At 59.6% G+C, this 13,359-nt stretch overlaps 1 protein-coding gene across 3 annotated transcripts in view; it reads right to left on the bottom strand.

Annotated features, from left to right (window-relative positions):
• IPO13 (importin 13) overlaps window positions 1–13,358 on the bottom strand; it is a 33,292-nt gene extending 19,934 nt beyond the window's left edge. The window contains exons 1-2 of one of the 3 annotated variants that reach the window (XR_008237116.1): window positions 13,019–13,358; window positions 2,732–3,468 (exon numbers count right to left, since the gene is read on the bottom strand). Coding sequence is in view for 2 of the 3 variants with exons in the window: in XM_052800978.1 (XP_052656938.1) it covers window positions 2,732–3,468; window positions 13,019–13,087 (806 nt within the window). In the remaining variant the exon portion in view is untranslated. The remainder of the gene's footprint in view (window positions 1–2,731; window positions 3,469–13,018) is intronic. The other 2 variants (XM_052800978.1, XM_052800980.1) reach the window with 2 other exon arrangements.
• Window position 13,359: the final 1 nt, after the last annotated feature.

Raw genomic sequence — 13,359 nt, 5'->3', positions numbered from 1 at the left:
CTGCAAATGAGATGCAACAACATTTCCACTCCTGCCCTCCTGTGACTCAGGAGCTTCCCACTGCCCCTGAGAGCAGAGGTGTGCGCAGAGGTGCTCCAGCTGCAAGCTCCTGGCTGGAATGCTGTATCCTAACAGAGGAGCAGCATCCAGGCTCCAGCAACGCCCAAGACACCCCCTTCTCTGGGTGCAAAGGGCTCCCACCCGCCTGGCAGGTAGGGAGATCAAACACTTCGCACCCACAAATCTCTGCTGCATCATGTCTAGTAACACCTTGGAGGCAGGAAAGCCAACCGCTGCTGCTCGCAGGCAGGGAAATGGAAGCTGCTGGCACAAGCACCATGGCCAGGTGATCCTTGCCCATGAGGTCCCACCTGCCCTTCTCCACCTGGACACGGGTGGCAGCCAGCTGCTCCCGGGGTGAGGAGCTGCAGCGTGAGGGATGCCTTGCAAGGTGGTGCTCCCCTGGGAAGATGACCCCAGGCTACCTAACCCTTAGTGGCAGAAACCAAGCTCAAGAGCCACTGAGCCTTCTGCTGATGGTAGAAGCCCACCTGCACAGTCGCCTCCGCACCAATGTCAATGAAGCCAGCTGGGAGGGGGCGAGGAGGAAAGACACAGGGTCCATAACACCCGGGGAACCCGTGGGAAGGTGGGGAGCCCCGAGACCGACCTTCTCACAGAGCAATGCCCTACAAAGCTCTGGAGAGGACCATGTCAGCAGGCCAGCGCCGAGGACGCTCTGAGCTTGTGGCCAGGGGCAGTGGGGAGCCAGGCCCCTGCGGAAACAAAGGCAAGAGATCGCGGAGGAAGAGAGCGGCTGAAAAGCAGCAGGAATCTCCCAGACTGTGGAAATAAGAGACAGAAAGGTCAGGAGACTCCCTGGGGGCTCGGGGAAGAGCTGGACCCGCCGGCGGCTGAGCCACAAAGCCGGAGGGGCGGGACAGCTGGCACCAGGGGAAGCGGGAGGAGGGACGCAGGATGGAGGACACAAGGAACAAAGGGGAAGAGAGAGCCCACCGGGGCCAGGAAGCGGTGGCTCTGTGAGCTACCCCGCTCCTGAAGCCATCCCAGATCGAGCACAGTCCTGCTCCTCCCTGGAGCAGCTGACACCACACGCCGCCTGGCAGGGTGTCCCTGTGACAATGCCACCGCTGTCCCTGCGCCCCGGGAGCGGGAGCTGTGCCAGGCTCACACACTGGGCAGCCTTTCAGACCGGCTGCCCACCCCGTCCTGGCCACTGCCCGCACGCCTACGGACAGGAGGGTGCTCTGCCATGACCGATGATGCCCCCAGGGATAAGGATGGAGAGCAAGTGTCGGTGATGCTACAAGGGAGCAGCCAGCGTGGCAGGACTGAACGGGGCCAGAAACTGCATGGCAGGGTCAGCATGGGAGGAGAGAGGAAACTCCGCTGTCAGCCACGCTCCTCATCAAAATTCACTCTGAAAGCTCAACAGAAAGCTCAGGCTTTTAATGCACCTGAAGAACAGTGCTGCGGGGCCAGGCTCCTGCATACAGGTGGGGAATCACAGCCAAGGGACTCCTGAGACTCAAGGGAAATGGAAAGGAGGAAGATAGAGAGTCCAACATTTCAGAACTGCAAGTCACCTTCTCTCACCTTCTCATTTTCTGCACCAACCTTGCTACAAGGGTTTGGGCTGGCCCACAGCCTTTGCTGGGTACAAGGAAAAGCTGCTTGTGGTCATCTTCTGAATGCTAGCAAATGAGGCAACCCCTCCGCGCACCCGGCAGTGCATCAAAATCCTGATGGGTCGTCCCTTTGCACACCAGGACTTGCAGTCTCCAGATGCAACCCCCTTGTCATCGACAAGGACAGCCCCAAGCTGCCCTTGAGCCAGGGACTGAGCCTACCCTGAAGCCAAGGGGAGGACCAGGGCTCACAACCGCAGCGGCAGCAGCATCCGCACCGCTGCAGAGGGTCGGAGCCTGCGCGATGCGCAGCGATGCACAGGGATGCACAGCAGCGGCAGCTCAGCCCAGCCTTCAAGAAAATCCTCCTCTTTGGGGGAAGGTTGCTAAGCAGCCAGGAAGGGATGTGGCCACAGGAATTGGAGGAGATGTACTTTCCCTTCTGCGGGCATCGGTCCTGAGAGCTGACAGCAGCTCGGACACCACGGCCAAGCAGATGAGCTCGGAGCCCTGCAGTGTGGCCCCAGCAGGACCTGCCCCAGCCCCAGGTCCCAGCTCAGCTGCTCCAGGGGCAGCCACGGCCACAAACAAAGGACGAGTCCTTGGCTGGCACGAGCTGTTGGAGCCAGGAGGAGGGAGAAGACCGACAGGTCTGGTTTTATTATCTCTGCATTAAAGCAGGTCCTTGGCTGGACAAGCAGCACAAGGCAGAGGAGGGTCTCTGAACTCCCCCTGGCAGGAGCCAGGCAGCTGCTCCCTCATCGGGTGCTGCAGGATCTGACACGAGGAGCCAGAAGGGAGCATCCTCATCTGCTTGAGAGGAGGAGGGTGGAGATGGGCTGTAGCTGCCCAAGACTACATGGTCCCCAGAAGTCAACCATGGTGCAAAGCCTTCCAGGACCAACTATGTGAAACCAGTAGCCTCTGGCTGCTTTTAACCTTTCCCACTTCCAAACCCTGTCATCATCACCTCCAGGGCCGATGGTAGCTAGAAAAAAGCCTGAGGTTCTTCCTCCCCACCCCGCTCCCCTGTTGATGCCCAGGAGCACTAGCCCGCAGCGCATGGGAGAGGCTGCCCTTACCTCTGGGCATCAGGCTGGGAAATGGCATTGACAACAGCCTCCACCGCTGTGTCAAAGAGCTCCGGGTCCTGCAGAGAGGTGAAAGCTGCCTGGATCAGGTTCTCGCAGTCCATCAGCGGGATCTCCAGCTGCACCCAGCTGGAGAAGCACTTCAACACCTTCTGCTTGATGAAACCTGGGGAGTCCTGCTGCTGCAGCAGCTGCTCCAGCAAAGGGAAGACGGAGCCGCACTCCTGCGCCAGGACGCTGCGTACCTGGCCCTTGCGGTACTGCGGCAGGCGGCTGGTCTGAAACTCCTCGGGCAGCACCGTCAGCAGCTCCAGCAGCGCCAGGCACCGCGCTCGCCCGTCCACGTTGGAGTCCTCCGCCTGGAACATGCGCACCATGTCTGCCACGGCGCAGGGCCAAGCCTCCGGCATCATGCTGAGCGCCAGGGAGGCCAGTGCCACGCACAGCCGGGTCAGCACGATCTTGGAGCCGCTGGCGAAGCGGGTGATGTGGGTGAAGAGCTGCGACTTGAGGCTCTCGTACTGGTCAGCTGGGATGTCATTCCAGTAACGGGAAATTTTAATGTGCAGAGCACTGGCACCGAAGTACTGGATCTCGGGCACCTTGTCCATGTGGAGAAGCAGCCAGCTGAAGTGCCACGCTTGGGGAGACACCTGCGCCTGCATCAGCCATTTCTGAGCCAAGTTCTTGTTCTCGATGTTTGGGTCATAATACAGCTGATGGAGAGCCTGGAAGAGAGAGGGAAGCATCCTAGAGCAGCCGAGGGGCACCACCGCAGCCGGTCCCGCCAGGGGAAGGCTCACCAGGACAGAGCCCAGCGCCTGGACTGCCCGCCAGCCACTGCCCTGCAAAGCCAGCTCCCCTCCCCGCATCCATCAGCCTGTGTTAGCTGGCCTCCCTCCTCGGACTCTCGGCGAAGCGAGAGCCGTCTGGCAGCAGGCGAGGACCTGCAAAGCGTTCTTCCCCTCCTCCTCTTGTGCTGCACTCTGGAAATTTCTTTTTCTTAGTCATCTCCCATCCTCGCCTTCACTCATGCCGAACCCGCCTGCTTCCCTGCTGATGCCGGCACTGGGGTGGGCGCAGGACCCCTCTGCCACACAAGGGCTCTAAGGGACATGGCACACCGGCACTCCTGCCTTCCACCTGCACATGCTCTCAGAAAGGTGCTGTGGAGGCACCGGCTCTCAGAAAGCACAAGTGGCCCAAAGCTTGCATCTGGGAGCCCACGGAACACAAGAGCCACTGCAGATATCTTCATCTGTCAGGTTGTACAGAGCCCTGGAAACCCACAGTCACTAAACTCGGGGATTAATCCCTCCACGGAGTCCCTCTGAAGTATTCCCAAAACCGCCCAGCTACAGCTGAGCCAGAAGAGCCGACATCTAACCCTGCCTCTGCCACCACCTCCCGTGACAGTTCGGGGCTGCTCACTCCATCTCTCCATATGGAGAAAGGGAACATCACTTACCTGCTCCAGCAGCTTTGGAAGATCTAGTTACTGCTTTGCAGAACTCGGATCCATGTGAACAGCCTCACGCAGGCTGCAGGGCTTTATTTGCAGAGGAATATTATATAGATCTTAAGGCCAACATCAATTAGTTACTTTTCCTGAGCGGGTGCAACTGGTAACCAGTGATGCCCTCGCACATGGAGGGAGAGAGTAACTACCCCTTGCCTGAACTCCATCTTCTAGCAGCGAGGTTTTCTGCCTGGCAGAGCGCATTTCATTTCAAATCACTGACTGCACACGCCAGGAGCAAGGAAAGGCAATGGCATTTGTCAGGCTATCAGGCACCCGTCGCACGCCACCAGCAAATCAGAGGATGAATCCAGCAGGTGCAGATGATTTTTTGTGTCCCCATCCTAGCTCCAGGTCTCAAATATCATCCTCCTCCCCCCTAAAAAGCTCGATGAAATTTTTGTGTGGCTCTTGTGCCCAGGAGAGGATTTAAACCCTATTTTTAAGCACGCAGAGCTGGCAGCCTGGGGCACAGAAACAATCTTCCCAAGCAAGTGCTTGTGCCTCCTGCTGCTTCCCAGCACAAGACCAAAGAGCAGGACAAAATGACAGGAACCTTACAGAGATGGCATTGCCCAGGCCGTCATTTGAAACGTTCAAGACTTTGTGGCGGGGAAAAATGAGGATAACCTCTTTGGAAGAAAGAGGTTATGAAGTACGTTGTAGGATTCGGAGCCAGCCAACACAGGCTGCAGAGGGACAGGCGTCTGTCCCACTAAAAGATGTATCCTGACACAGAAAAGCTCAACCCTAGACAAGCAGGACACAGGGAGAGAGAAATCTGTCCCGACAGAGTGTCCAAGGGGAGCCCATGAGTTATCAGCAGCTAGCTGAAACCTTGCTCTCTTCCCAGTTATCTCAGTCTTTTGCCTGAAGCATCAGTCAGCTGCTGGGGCAGAGGTAAGTGCTGTCATCCCCTCCCATCAAAGCAACAATTTACTTCACTATCAAACAGTAGCTGCAGATGTGCTAAAAGCTCAACCACTCCTGGGGGTAGGAACCTGGCTCCTACCCCTGCTCTTTTGCTAAGGACTGAGTCATCCTGCAGCAGGGCTTGAGCTGGAGCTCCCAACTATCTCCTCCATTACCAGCTCAGTCTCTTACTTGCTCTTGTCAGACCTTGCTGCTTATTTTCTTTCCAAAAGAAATCTCACTTGAGATTCCCAGAGTCAGTGACAGCACACTCTTTCCCTTCCCCACTCGCTGGCCACCGTCACAAGGTGCAAAGGCCGGCAGCAGTCCCCTCCACCTGCTCCCCAGCCCGGGACCACTCCCAGCCTCTCTTTTTACACCCCCACGCGTTTCCTAATTAATTGATTTCTTCTATTTTGAATAACCTTCCTGCTAACACCTAGAAAATTGCGGGGAGAAAAAAATCCCTATGCATCATATATTACAAGGCGCAACGTGTACACATGCCCCAGTAGCCCTAACCTCCAACCCAGTACGAGGTTTGCAAAGCATGGACCTCACCATGCGTGGAGGATGGACCCGGCCTCCAGCGCTGGGTTTCCAATCCGCAAGCACCCCCGCTGCTCACCTCCGCTGGCTTCAGGGCTGCGGCTTCATGGTCTCACAGTGGGGAGCTGCGCAGGCAAAGCGTGGCACCACGCACGCTCCGGGCACACCGAAGCGAGCCCCTGGAGCGATGTGCGCACGGGGCGAGCCTTACACAGCACCGCAGGTGACGAGGAACGTGGCAGGGCAGCAGAGAGGAGGCTGGTGTACACAGCCTGCCTGCTGGGAAGCAGCTGCGGGATCATCCTCCTGCCTGGCTGGGGCTGCCGGCACTGCTGGCTAAGGCCTGATCCTGCCAACGCCTCCAACCAAGGAGACCCCGGTGCGTTCATGAGATCACCCAACTGAAGGGAGAGGAGCGAGCGACCAGGCAGAGCCCAGTGTGAGGCTGAGGTGCGAGCATCCCGCACGCAGCCCCGGCAGCAGAGGCTCTGGCACCGTCTATGCCAAAAAAACCAGCTGCTGCATCGTAACAACGGCAAAGAGGGAGCACTATCGTAGATGCTCCCCTCGACGCTCATGCTGGGGAGGTGTCACTACCACTGCATTAGAGGAACAGTGAGCAATTGGGCCGCAAGACCCCCTCCCCAGGCAGGGTCAGCTTTCCAGCCACGCAAATGACTTTCCCATCACCACCATCCCAGCCCCTCGCCTGCACCCCTCACACTCCACCCTGCACACAGTGCCCGCTGTCACCAGCGAGCTCTCCGGAGAGGTGTCCATCGCCCAGCAACACCACCCCAGAGCCCCGCTCCTCCCACAGGGAGCCTCTGGGGAGGTTTCCAGGTGAGGGCCCCAGGGACATATGCTGGAGCCTCCACGGCTCAGCACCTCAGGGAGACAGGGTGAGTGGTGAGATGACAAAGTCTACCAACTACACAAACTTATTCAGAGGATGGAAACAAAGCTGACGCTGAAGCATCATGCTGCAAGCTGTTGGAAGTCAGAAGAATATTCTGGAAAAACACGGCTACTGGCTTTCTCACTCCCCTTCCCCAAGCGCCCTGCCTGGGAGGGGACCAGCCGTGGTGGCTCCTGGCCAGAGCACGGCTGTTCCTGCCTGCATGCAGAATGCCAGGTAGAGAGGCAAGGCAGCACGTGCCCTGGGACTGCCGGCAATGCGCCCCATCTGGTGCTCTACAAGACACGGGAGAGCTTTGCAGAGGACCTTCAAGGATGGGCATCAATACTGGGACCATCCTAGTCCAGCTCAAAGCAGCCGATGAAATGCCTGGGAGAAGACTAGGCTCTCTCCCTAGACTACCACACACATCGGCCGAGTACCATCCTCTGCTGAGAGCGTCGGACAGGAGGCTGCAAGGCACTGTGCCCTGCAGAAGGGTACCTGAACACCCAGTACGCTCCTCCCCTGCAAGGAAAGGCACCGTCCTCATCCCAGAGGCAGGTGCCAGCACCAGCTGCTATTGGACTTTGACATCACCATGCTGGCCAGCACTCTCAGGCCCATCAGGAAGCACTGGAGATGACGAGGGGAACTCATTAGTTCCAGGAGGGAGAAGCAGAAGGCACGAACTTGGGCAGTGACATCTAACAGGGAGGCTTTGTGCATTCTGATTTGAACGGGTGACTGACACTGGACCTGCCTCCTCCGCAATTAGACCTGTAACGTGAGAGCTGGTAAACAGCCCGGCTGTCAGCTATGCCCTTTGGCCAGGGAAAGAGCTTTCTCCAACATCAGCTCTGCTTGGTTGAAAATAATTCAAGCTTGTTATGATGGCTCTTCCCTGCTCTAAAAAGCTGTGACCAAAGCCTCAGGCTCTAGTCACTGGAGCGGCATCAGCCCCCCAAGAGAGCCAGAAGTAAGCTGCCTTGGGGCAGGGGAGCTTTCCCAAAAGGCACAGGTCAGAGGTCCCGCACTGGTCACTTTGGGAGGTGGAGGGGGACCAGTCCAAGGAGAGTTACTGCCAAGCAAAGTCACCTGATCTTAGGTTGCACTCCCGTATCATGAGGGAAAGAGCTGCTACGAGCCCAGAATCTCCCAGCCCTCACCTCTCAGAGCTTCTGCAGGGAGCCCACAGCCAGCAGGCTGTCTCCCTGACTGCGCCGCATAAATACATTGACATAGGGTCCCCAGCAGAGAGGCATTGCGTCCATGCTGTTTGCAGGTTGACAAGAGGAGCCCTGGACACGTGGCTCTGGCCCCACAGAGCCGGACCGTGCTGCCTGCCATTCTTGGGGACTCCGTGGGGAGACGGGTCCCCTCCAAGGGCCAGTCTGCTTGAGCAAACAGAGGTGACAGTGGGTACAGCCCTGAGGTCTGCATCCCGGCGGGGGAAACGGCAAGCTGCAAAACATATTCCTGTTCTGCTCCTTGCTCTGTGCCCACAGCCGTGGCGTGCCGGGGGCAGTGGCGGCCACAGTCCCTCGGCAGCCACCAGCCTTCTTCCAGCAAGACCCCCTGGGATGTCTCCCGCTGCAGTCTCTCGCTGTCCTTTCTAGCTGAACGCACTCGCACCACCAGCGCTCCAGGCCTGCAACAGCACAGCCACTACCACGGCTCTGCTGAGCAAAGGGAACGTCACCCCTGCCTCCCCCCACCCCGCAGCAGCCGTCCTCCCCCTGCCACAGCAGGGCAGGCTGAGCAGCCAGCAACCCCGGGAAGGCGGCAGCCTGCCGAAACGCCGAGGATAGCAAATGGATGCCAAATAAAGCCGTGTGTGTGCTGCCAGGCGTGCTGCTCCTGCTCAAGGCACCCACACTTTGCCAGCGCTCCCAAAGAATGTTTTTTTTTTCCCCCTGTCCTAATGAGAGGTGCTGCCACTTCGCAGCCCCTCTTTGAGCCCAGCTTGCCCACACCAAGTCCCCGGCTGTCCGGAAGAGGCTGCAGCCCAGACGCAGAGCGGCAGCCTCAGCATCCTTCCCACTGCTTCACTGCCAGCAGCCCTTTGCAGAGAACGGCGTGGTCCCCAGCAGGGACGGGGCTGTAGGAGGGAGATGTGTGCGCTCTCAGCAGTGGCGGCCAGCAGCCTGCACAAGCAAAGGGTGAGCAGGACCAGAGAGGAACCCTGGAAGGGCAGAGCCCGGGATGAGTTGCAAGAGTGACCCAAACGCCTGTTCACCATCTCGTGTTTCTACCCATCACTTCAGTCAACGAGTTCACAAGCATTTTGAGAGAGGAATCCCCACCGGCGCCCAGGCACCAATCCCCCCCATTCCCACTCTATAAGACGTCGGAGTTGAGATGAGGCTCCAGTGATGGCCCTTGTAGGGCACAGCCGAGTCCTGGCAAACACAAGGTGTTGCCCTCTCATCCCATCACCACCACGCCACAGGAAGGAGCAAGGTGTTCAGCCAAGGTTGGCTGCGGGTGGAATCTGCTTCTGCAGTGAAGATCTGCTTAAACACTAAACAAGGTGACTCCTCGCTTTCCTCAATTTTGCAAGAATCTCCCCTTCCAAGGCCCCTAACTTACCATCCCCAGCATGGCTGCCACATCTTATGTACATGGGCTGCCTCTGAGGAAGAAGTGGCCAAGCTGCTGCCAGTGGTGCACCAGACAAGGGATGCCATTCCCCCCACCCCGACGTATCCGTAATTCTCTTGATCAGGTTTCTGAAGACAGGCAATAACCTTTTTCTGAAGAAAGCAGATGCACTTGGGTTTCTCCTTCCCATCCTCCTGGGTGGAAGGCAGCCCTGGCAGCTGCCACATCCCCGAGGCTCAGCATTTCCGAGGAGCGGTGATCAAAGCCACCCCTCTCCCATCACGGTAGGCTCCGGATGTCAGCTCCATGACACCCCGCCTACCCATCCTGCCAGAGAGACTCTGAGCATTCATCAAGCATCTCCAGAGAGGCACACGGCAATCTGGAAGGCCCAGAGATGCCAGACCGCTAATGTGCTAGGGAAAAGACGTCAGTGAATATTACAAACACCCCAGAGGATGAGCGGCAGGCCAAGGGAGGAAAGACCTGGAAGGAATCAGACAAAAAAAGAGGGTGAGAGCAGGCACTTGGGAAGTTCACGGAGGAATGGCACTGCCTTCTTATTTCAAAAAGGGGGATACTGCTAGAGCAGATTCAGCTGCACCGAAAACGGATAAAGAGGGTCTCGCGTTCCTCTTCTGTCTAACACCGCAGTGTTAGGTGCTGCCACCCCTGACCTGGCGGAGACCAAAAACGCAAGGCACAAGTCCTGCTTGTGCACTGCTCCTCCAAGGCAGACACGGCCAGCAGGGACCGAACGTCTGCAATCCATCTTCACCGGAGTAGGGTTCATACTGCAGCAGGAGCGTCACCTCCCCAGGGCAGCATCACCCTATCACCAGGCTGTCAGTCATGCAGGCGACAGCCCATGGGCATGCAAAAGTGCATGCAGGTCATGAACCAGACTGCACCGTTTAGGCACAGGGAGGCCAAGCGTCCTCACAGCCTGAAGGTCTCGGCTTGCCCAGCCTTCCCTTCCCTCCAACTGGAGCAGCAGAGCCCTGCTCAGCAGCAGGTGCAGGGGAAGCAGAGCCAGCCCAGAGCTGCCGGCCGCCCAGCAGGTCCACACAGTGTGGCCACGCCAGCCTGCTCTAGCTGTGCCAAAGCCAGAGCAGCATCTAGGTCAGGCTCAGAAGAAAACAAAAAGCAGCCGAGCAGCCCTCAGCTGGGACCGGGGGACGCTAACACAGTAACCGTACCGCAACGGCTCAGCCCCAGTGTGACCCAGCTCCTTCCCTGTGTCACGGGAGAGCTCCCTATGGAAAAACGGAGCAAAAAACCATAGAGAGCAACTTTCAGTTGGCCCCTGAAGTGCAGCACCTGAACCTGACGCTTCCTCAGGAACAGAGGCAGCTGCCTGCCTGCTGCCCGTGGGCTTTCAGACCTGCTGGCTGGCAAAGGGCAGCGTGGGCCCAGCCTACGGCATCCGCACCCTCCCGCCTCCCTGCAACCGCTGGTCACAGCTGGAGGGGTCTAACTGGCTCTCTCTGGCACAGGTCATGCTGGATAAACACAGCAATGATCCTCTTCAGCTACACGGGCACCCAGAGCCCTGCAAACCCACGAGGGCATTTGCCCAGCCTACTGCATAATAAACAACAGTGGGGGTACAGAAGGGTCTTCCAAGGATGTGAATCCTCTCCACAAAAACCATCAGAAGAGAGCATGATGGGCACGGTCTCATCAGAGACTTCCCTGGCTACAACTGCCACATGTGATGACTTCCACTGCGGGTGACCTGGAGAGGCTTTGACCCTCTGACTTAAGAGATAACCAGCTCCTTACGCTGTTCCTAACCCCAGCACTGATCACTAACTGACCCAGAGTGCAGTCAAACTGCAGCTTCGATCAGTATTCAGTGTTATTAATAGAGCCATGCACAAAACCTGGCAGGCAGAAGAGCCCGGGCCAGTAGAATCATCATTTATCTGCCAGCATCACCTCTGACAAAGCAGCTCTACCTACCTGCCTCCCACCAGCCCAGCCCCCAGCAAAGGCCACCTTTCCTTCGTGTTGTACCAGAAACACCCCACAGCCCTCCCTTGAAAAGACAGACACAGGAGGGCTCCGAGCTGCTGAACGTCTGAGTTTTTTCTGATCCCACCCCACATTTCTTCCCCTAGGCAGGGACCGTGCTGCTGTCCCCAGCCAGCAGCTCGGAGCCCCACCTCGGTCCACAGCCACACCTTCAGAGGACACCACCGAGATGGCAAAGCCTGCGGAGACAGGGAGAAGCCGGGCAGGCTGGGGGAGGGGAGCCAAAGCATCCTAGAAGGCATCTTCGCCTCCTCCCAGACGGCAGGAGACTAAAATCCAGAGCAGCACGGCGAGGGCGAGCTGTCTCTCGGCACAGCCCCACCTCGCCCAGCCAGCGCCGGGCACCCCCCGCCCTGGCACTGCCCACCCTTCCCGGGCAAGTGTGTGCTTCATTGTTGGTGCAAACAAAGGAGCGGGTTGTGTCTGCCGAAGAGAAAGGAAGTCGGAGGCAAAACCATCCAGCAGCCCTGGATATATGCAGATTAAGCTACAGAAGGTTGCATTAATGTAGCATTTTCCAGACATCACTTAATCCCCCCCGGCTGTGCTGTCTCCATCTCCCTGGCGGAGGTGGGCTGCATCTCACCTGCGGCCACAAAGGCACCTGGCACCCAGTTACAAACCTGACGTCCCTGACCTGACACCTCCTGCGAGGGCGGGCAAGCTGCTGGGGAGGGACGGGTGCGAAACACAAGCCATGTACCCACCAGCATGCCCGTGGGCATCGCTTTGGCAAGGAACTCTGTCTATTCTCATCGAGGAAAAATGAGGACACTGGGATTCCCACTAGCTGTCTGGGGACCGAGCTATGGATCGACAGGCTGTCGGTCTCTGAGCAGATGTCTGGCTACAGGGTGAGCGGAAGGGAGCACCGCTCTCTTGCTGTTTGCCCTTCAGGGATGCATCCTCCGCTGCCCTGCCCCCATCACCTCCAAGACGGCCCAAGGGAAGGTTTTTGCTCGGCTGCCTTCCCCGGCACTGGCTGAGGTGTCCTGCTCGGTCTCCGTGATGAACACCAGGTCACGGCGGGGGCTGCTCGGGGCTCTTCCCAGCAGTAGCGTGGTGCCGGCAGGCCTCAGTTTGCCATGGCCGTTCCCCAGATCCCAGGTTTCGGCAATCACGACCTCTCTCCTCTTGCCCTGCAGCTGCTTAGGAGGACCTCGAGCATCAGCAGGAGCAGGAGAGCTGGATCCCAGGTTTAGACAGGCACCACCGGGCCATCCACCCTCTGAAGGCTTTTCCCAACCGTAACTCCCAACAATTCCCACCACCTGGCAAGAGTCCCTTCCCTGCCTGATGGAGACACTGATAATGTCGGGCGTCGAAGAGACGCTGCTCGTCCAGCAGCCAGGACTAGACCCGCAGGCTCTCCCCGCCCGGCGCTGCAGCACGGCGACCCAGAGGACGCCCGTCGGGGACACAACTCCTCCCTTCTGCTCCCATTTCTGCCACATCATTTTCCCTCCCCGGGCTGCCCCGGCGCACAGGAGCCGGCGGCTCCACCTCCCGCGCCGCGCACCGGACCCCCCCGGGCGCGCAGGCGGGTCCCCGCCGCCCCCGCTGCGGGCAGGGCGGGCAGGACAGGGGGGATGCCGCCCCGCCGCCCTCCCCGGGCCCGACACCGCCGAGCAGGTGCCCCCCCCCCCGAGCCGCAGCCCCCGCACCCCCGCGGCAGCATCAGCATCCCGCAGCCGCGGCCCCCCGCCCCGCCAATGCCGCGGGTGGGCTGGGGCGGGGGGACTCGGGGCGGCTCGCTCACCTTCTCCACGTTCTCCACGGTGAAGTCGAGGCCCTGCGGCGGCGGCGGCGCCTCCGCCCTCCGCTCCATGGCTGCGGCGGCGCTTAGGAGGCGGCGGCGGCGGCGGCGGCGGGCGGGCGACAGCGGCGGCGCACGGGCAGCCGCATCGCGGCGGGACCCGCCTCCCCGCCCCGACGAGGGCGGCGGCGCCGGGGCGGCTCGGCTCCCCTCGGCTCGGCTCGCCGCGACGGACAGCGGCGGTGGGGCCGGGAGGCGCCCGAAGGACGCCCCGAGCGGCACCGCCGCCCAGACCCGCTCCGCTCCGGCACCGCCTGGCCCCGCTGTCCCGCAGGCGCGGCCGG

This window comes from Harpia harpyja, chromosome 11, assembly GCF_026419915.1.
Source record: "Harpia harpyja isolate bHarHar1 chromosome 11, bHarHar1 primary haplotype, whole genome shotgun sequence".
Lineage (NCBI taxonomy): Eukaryota > Metazoa > Chordata > Aves > Accipitriformes > Accipitridae > Harpia > Harpia harpyja.
Note: the sequence above shows the minus strand (reverse complement) of the source record. Positions and strands in the feature narration are given on the sequence as shown.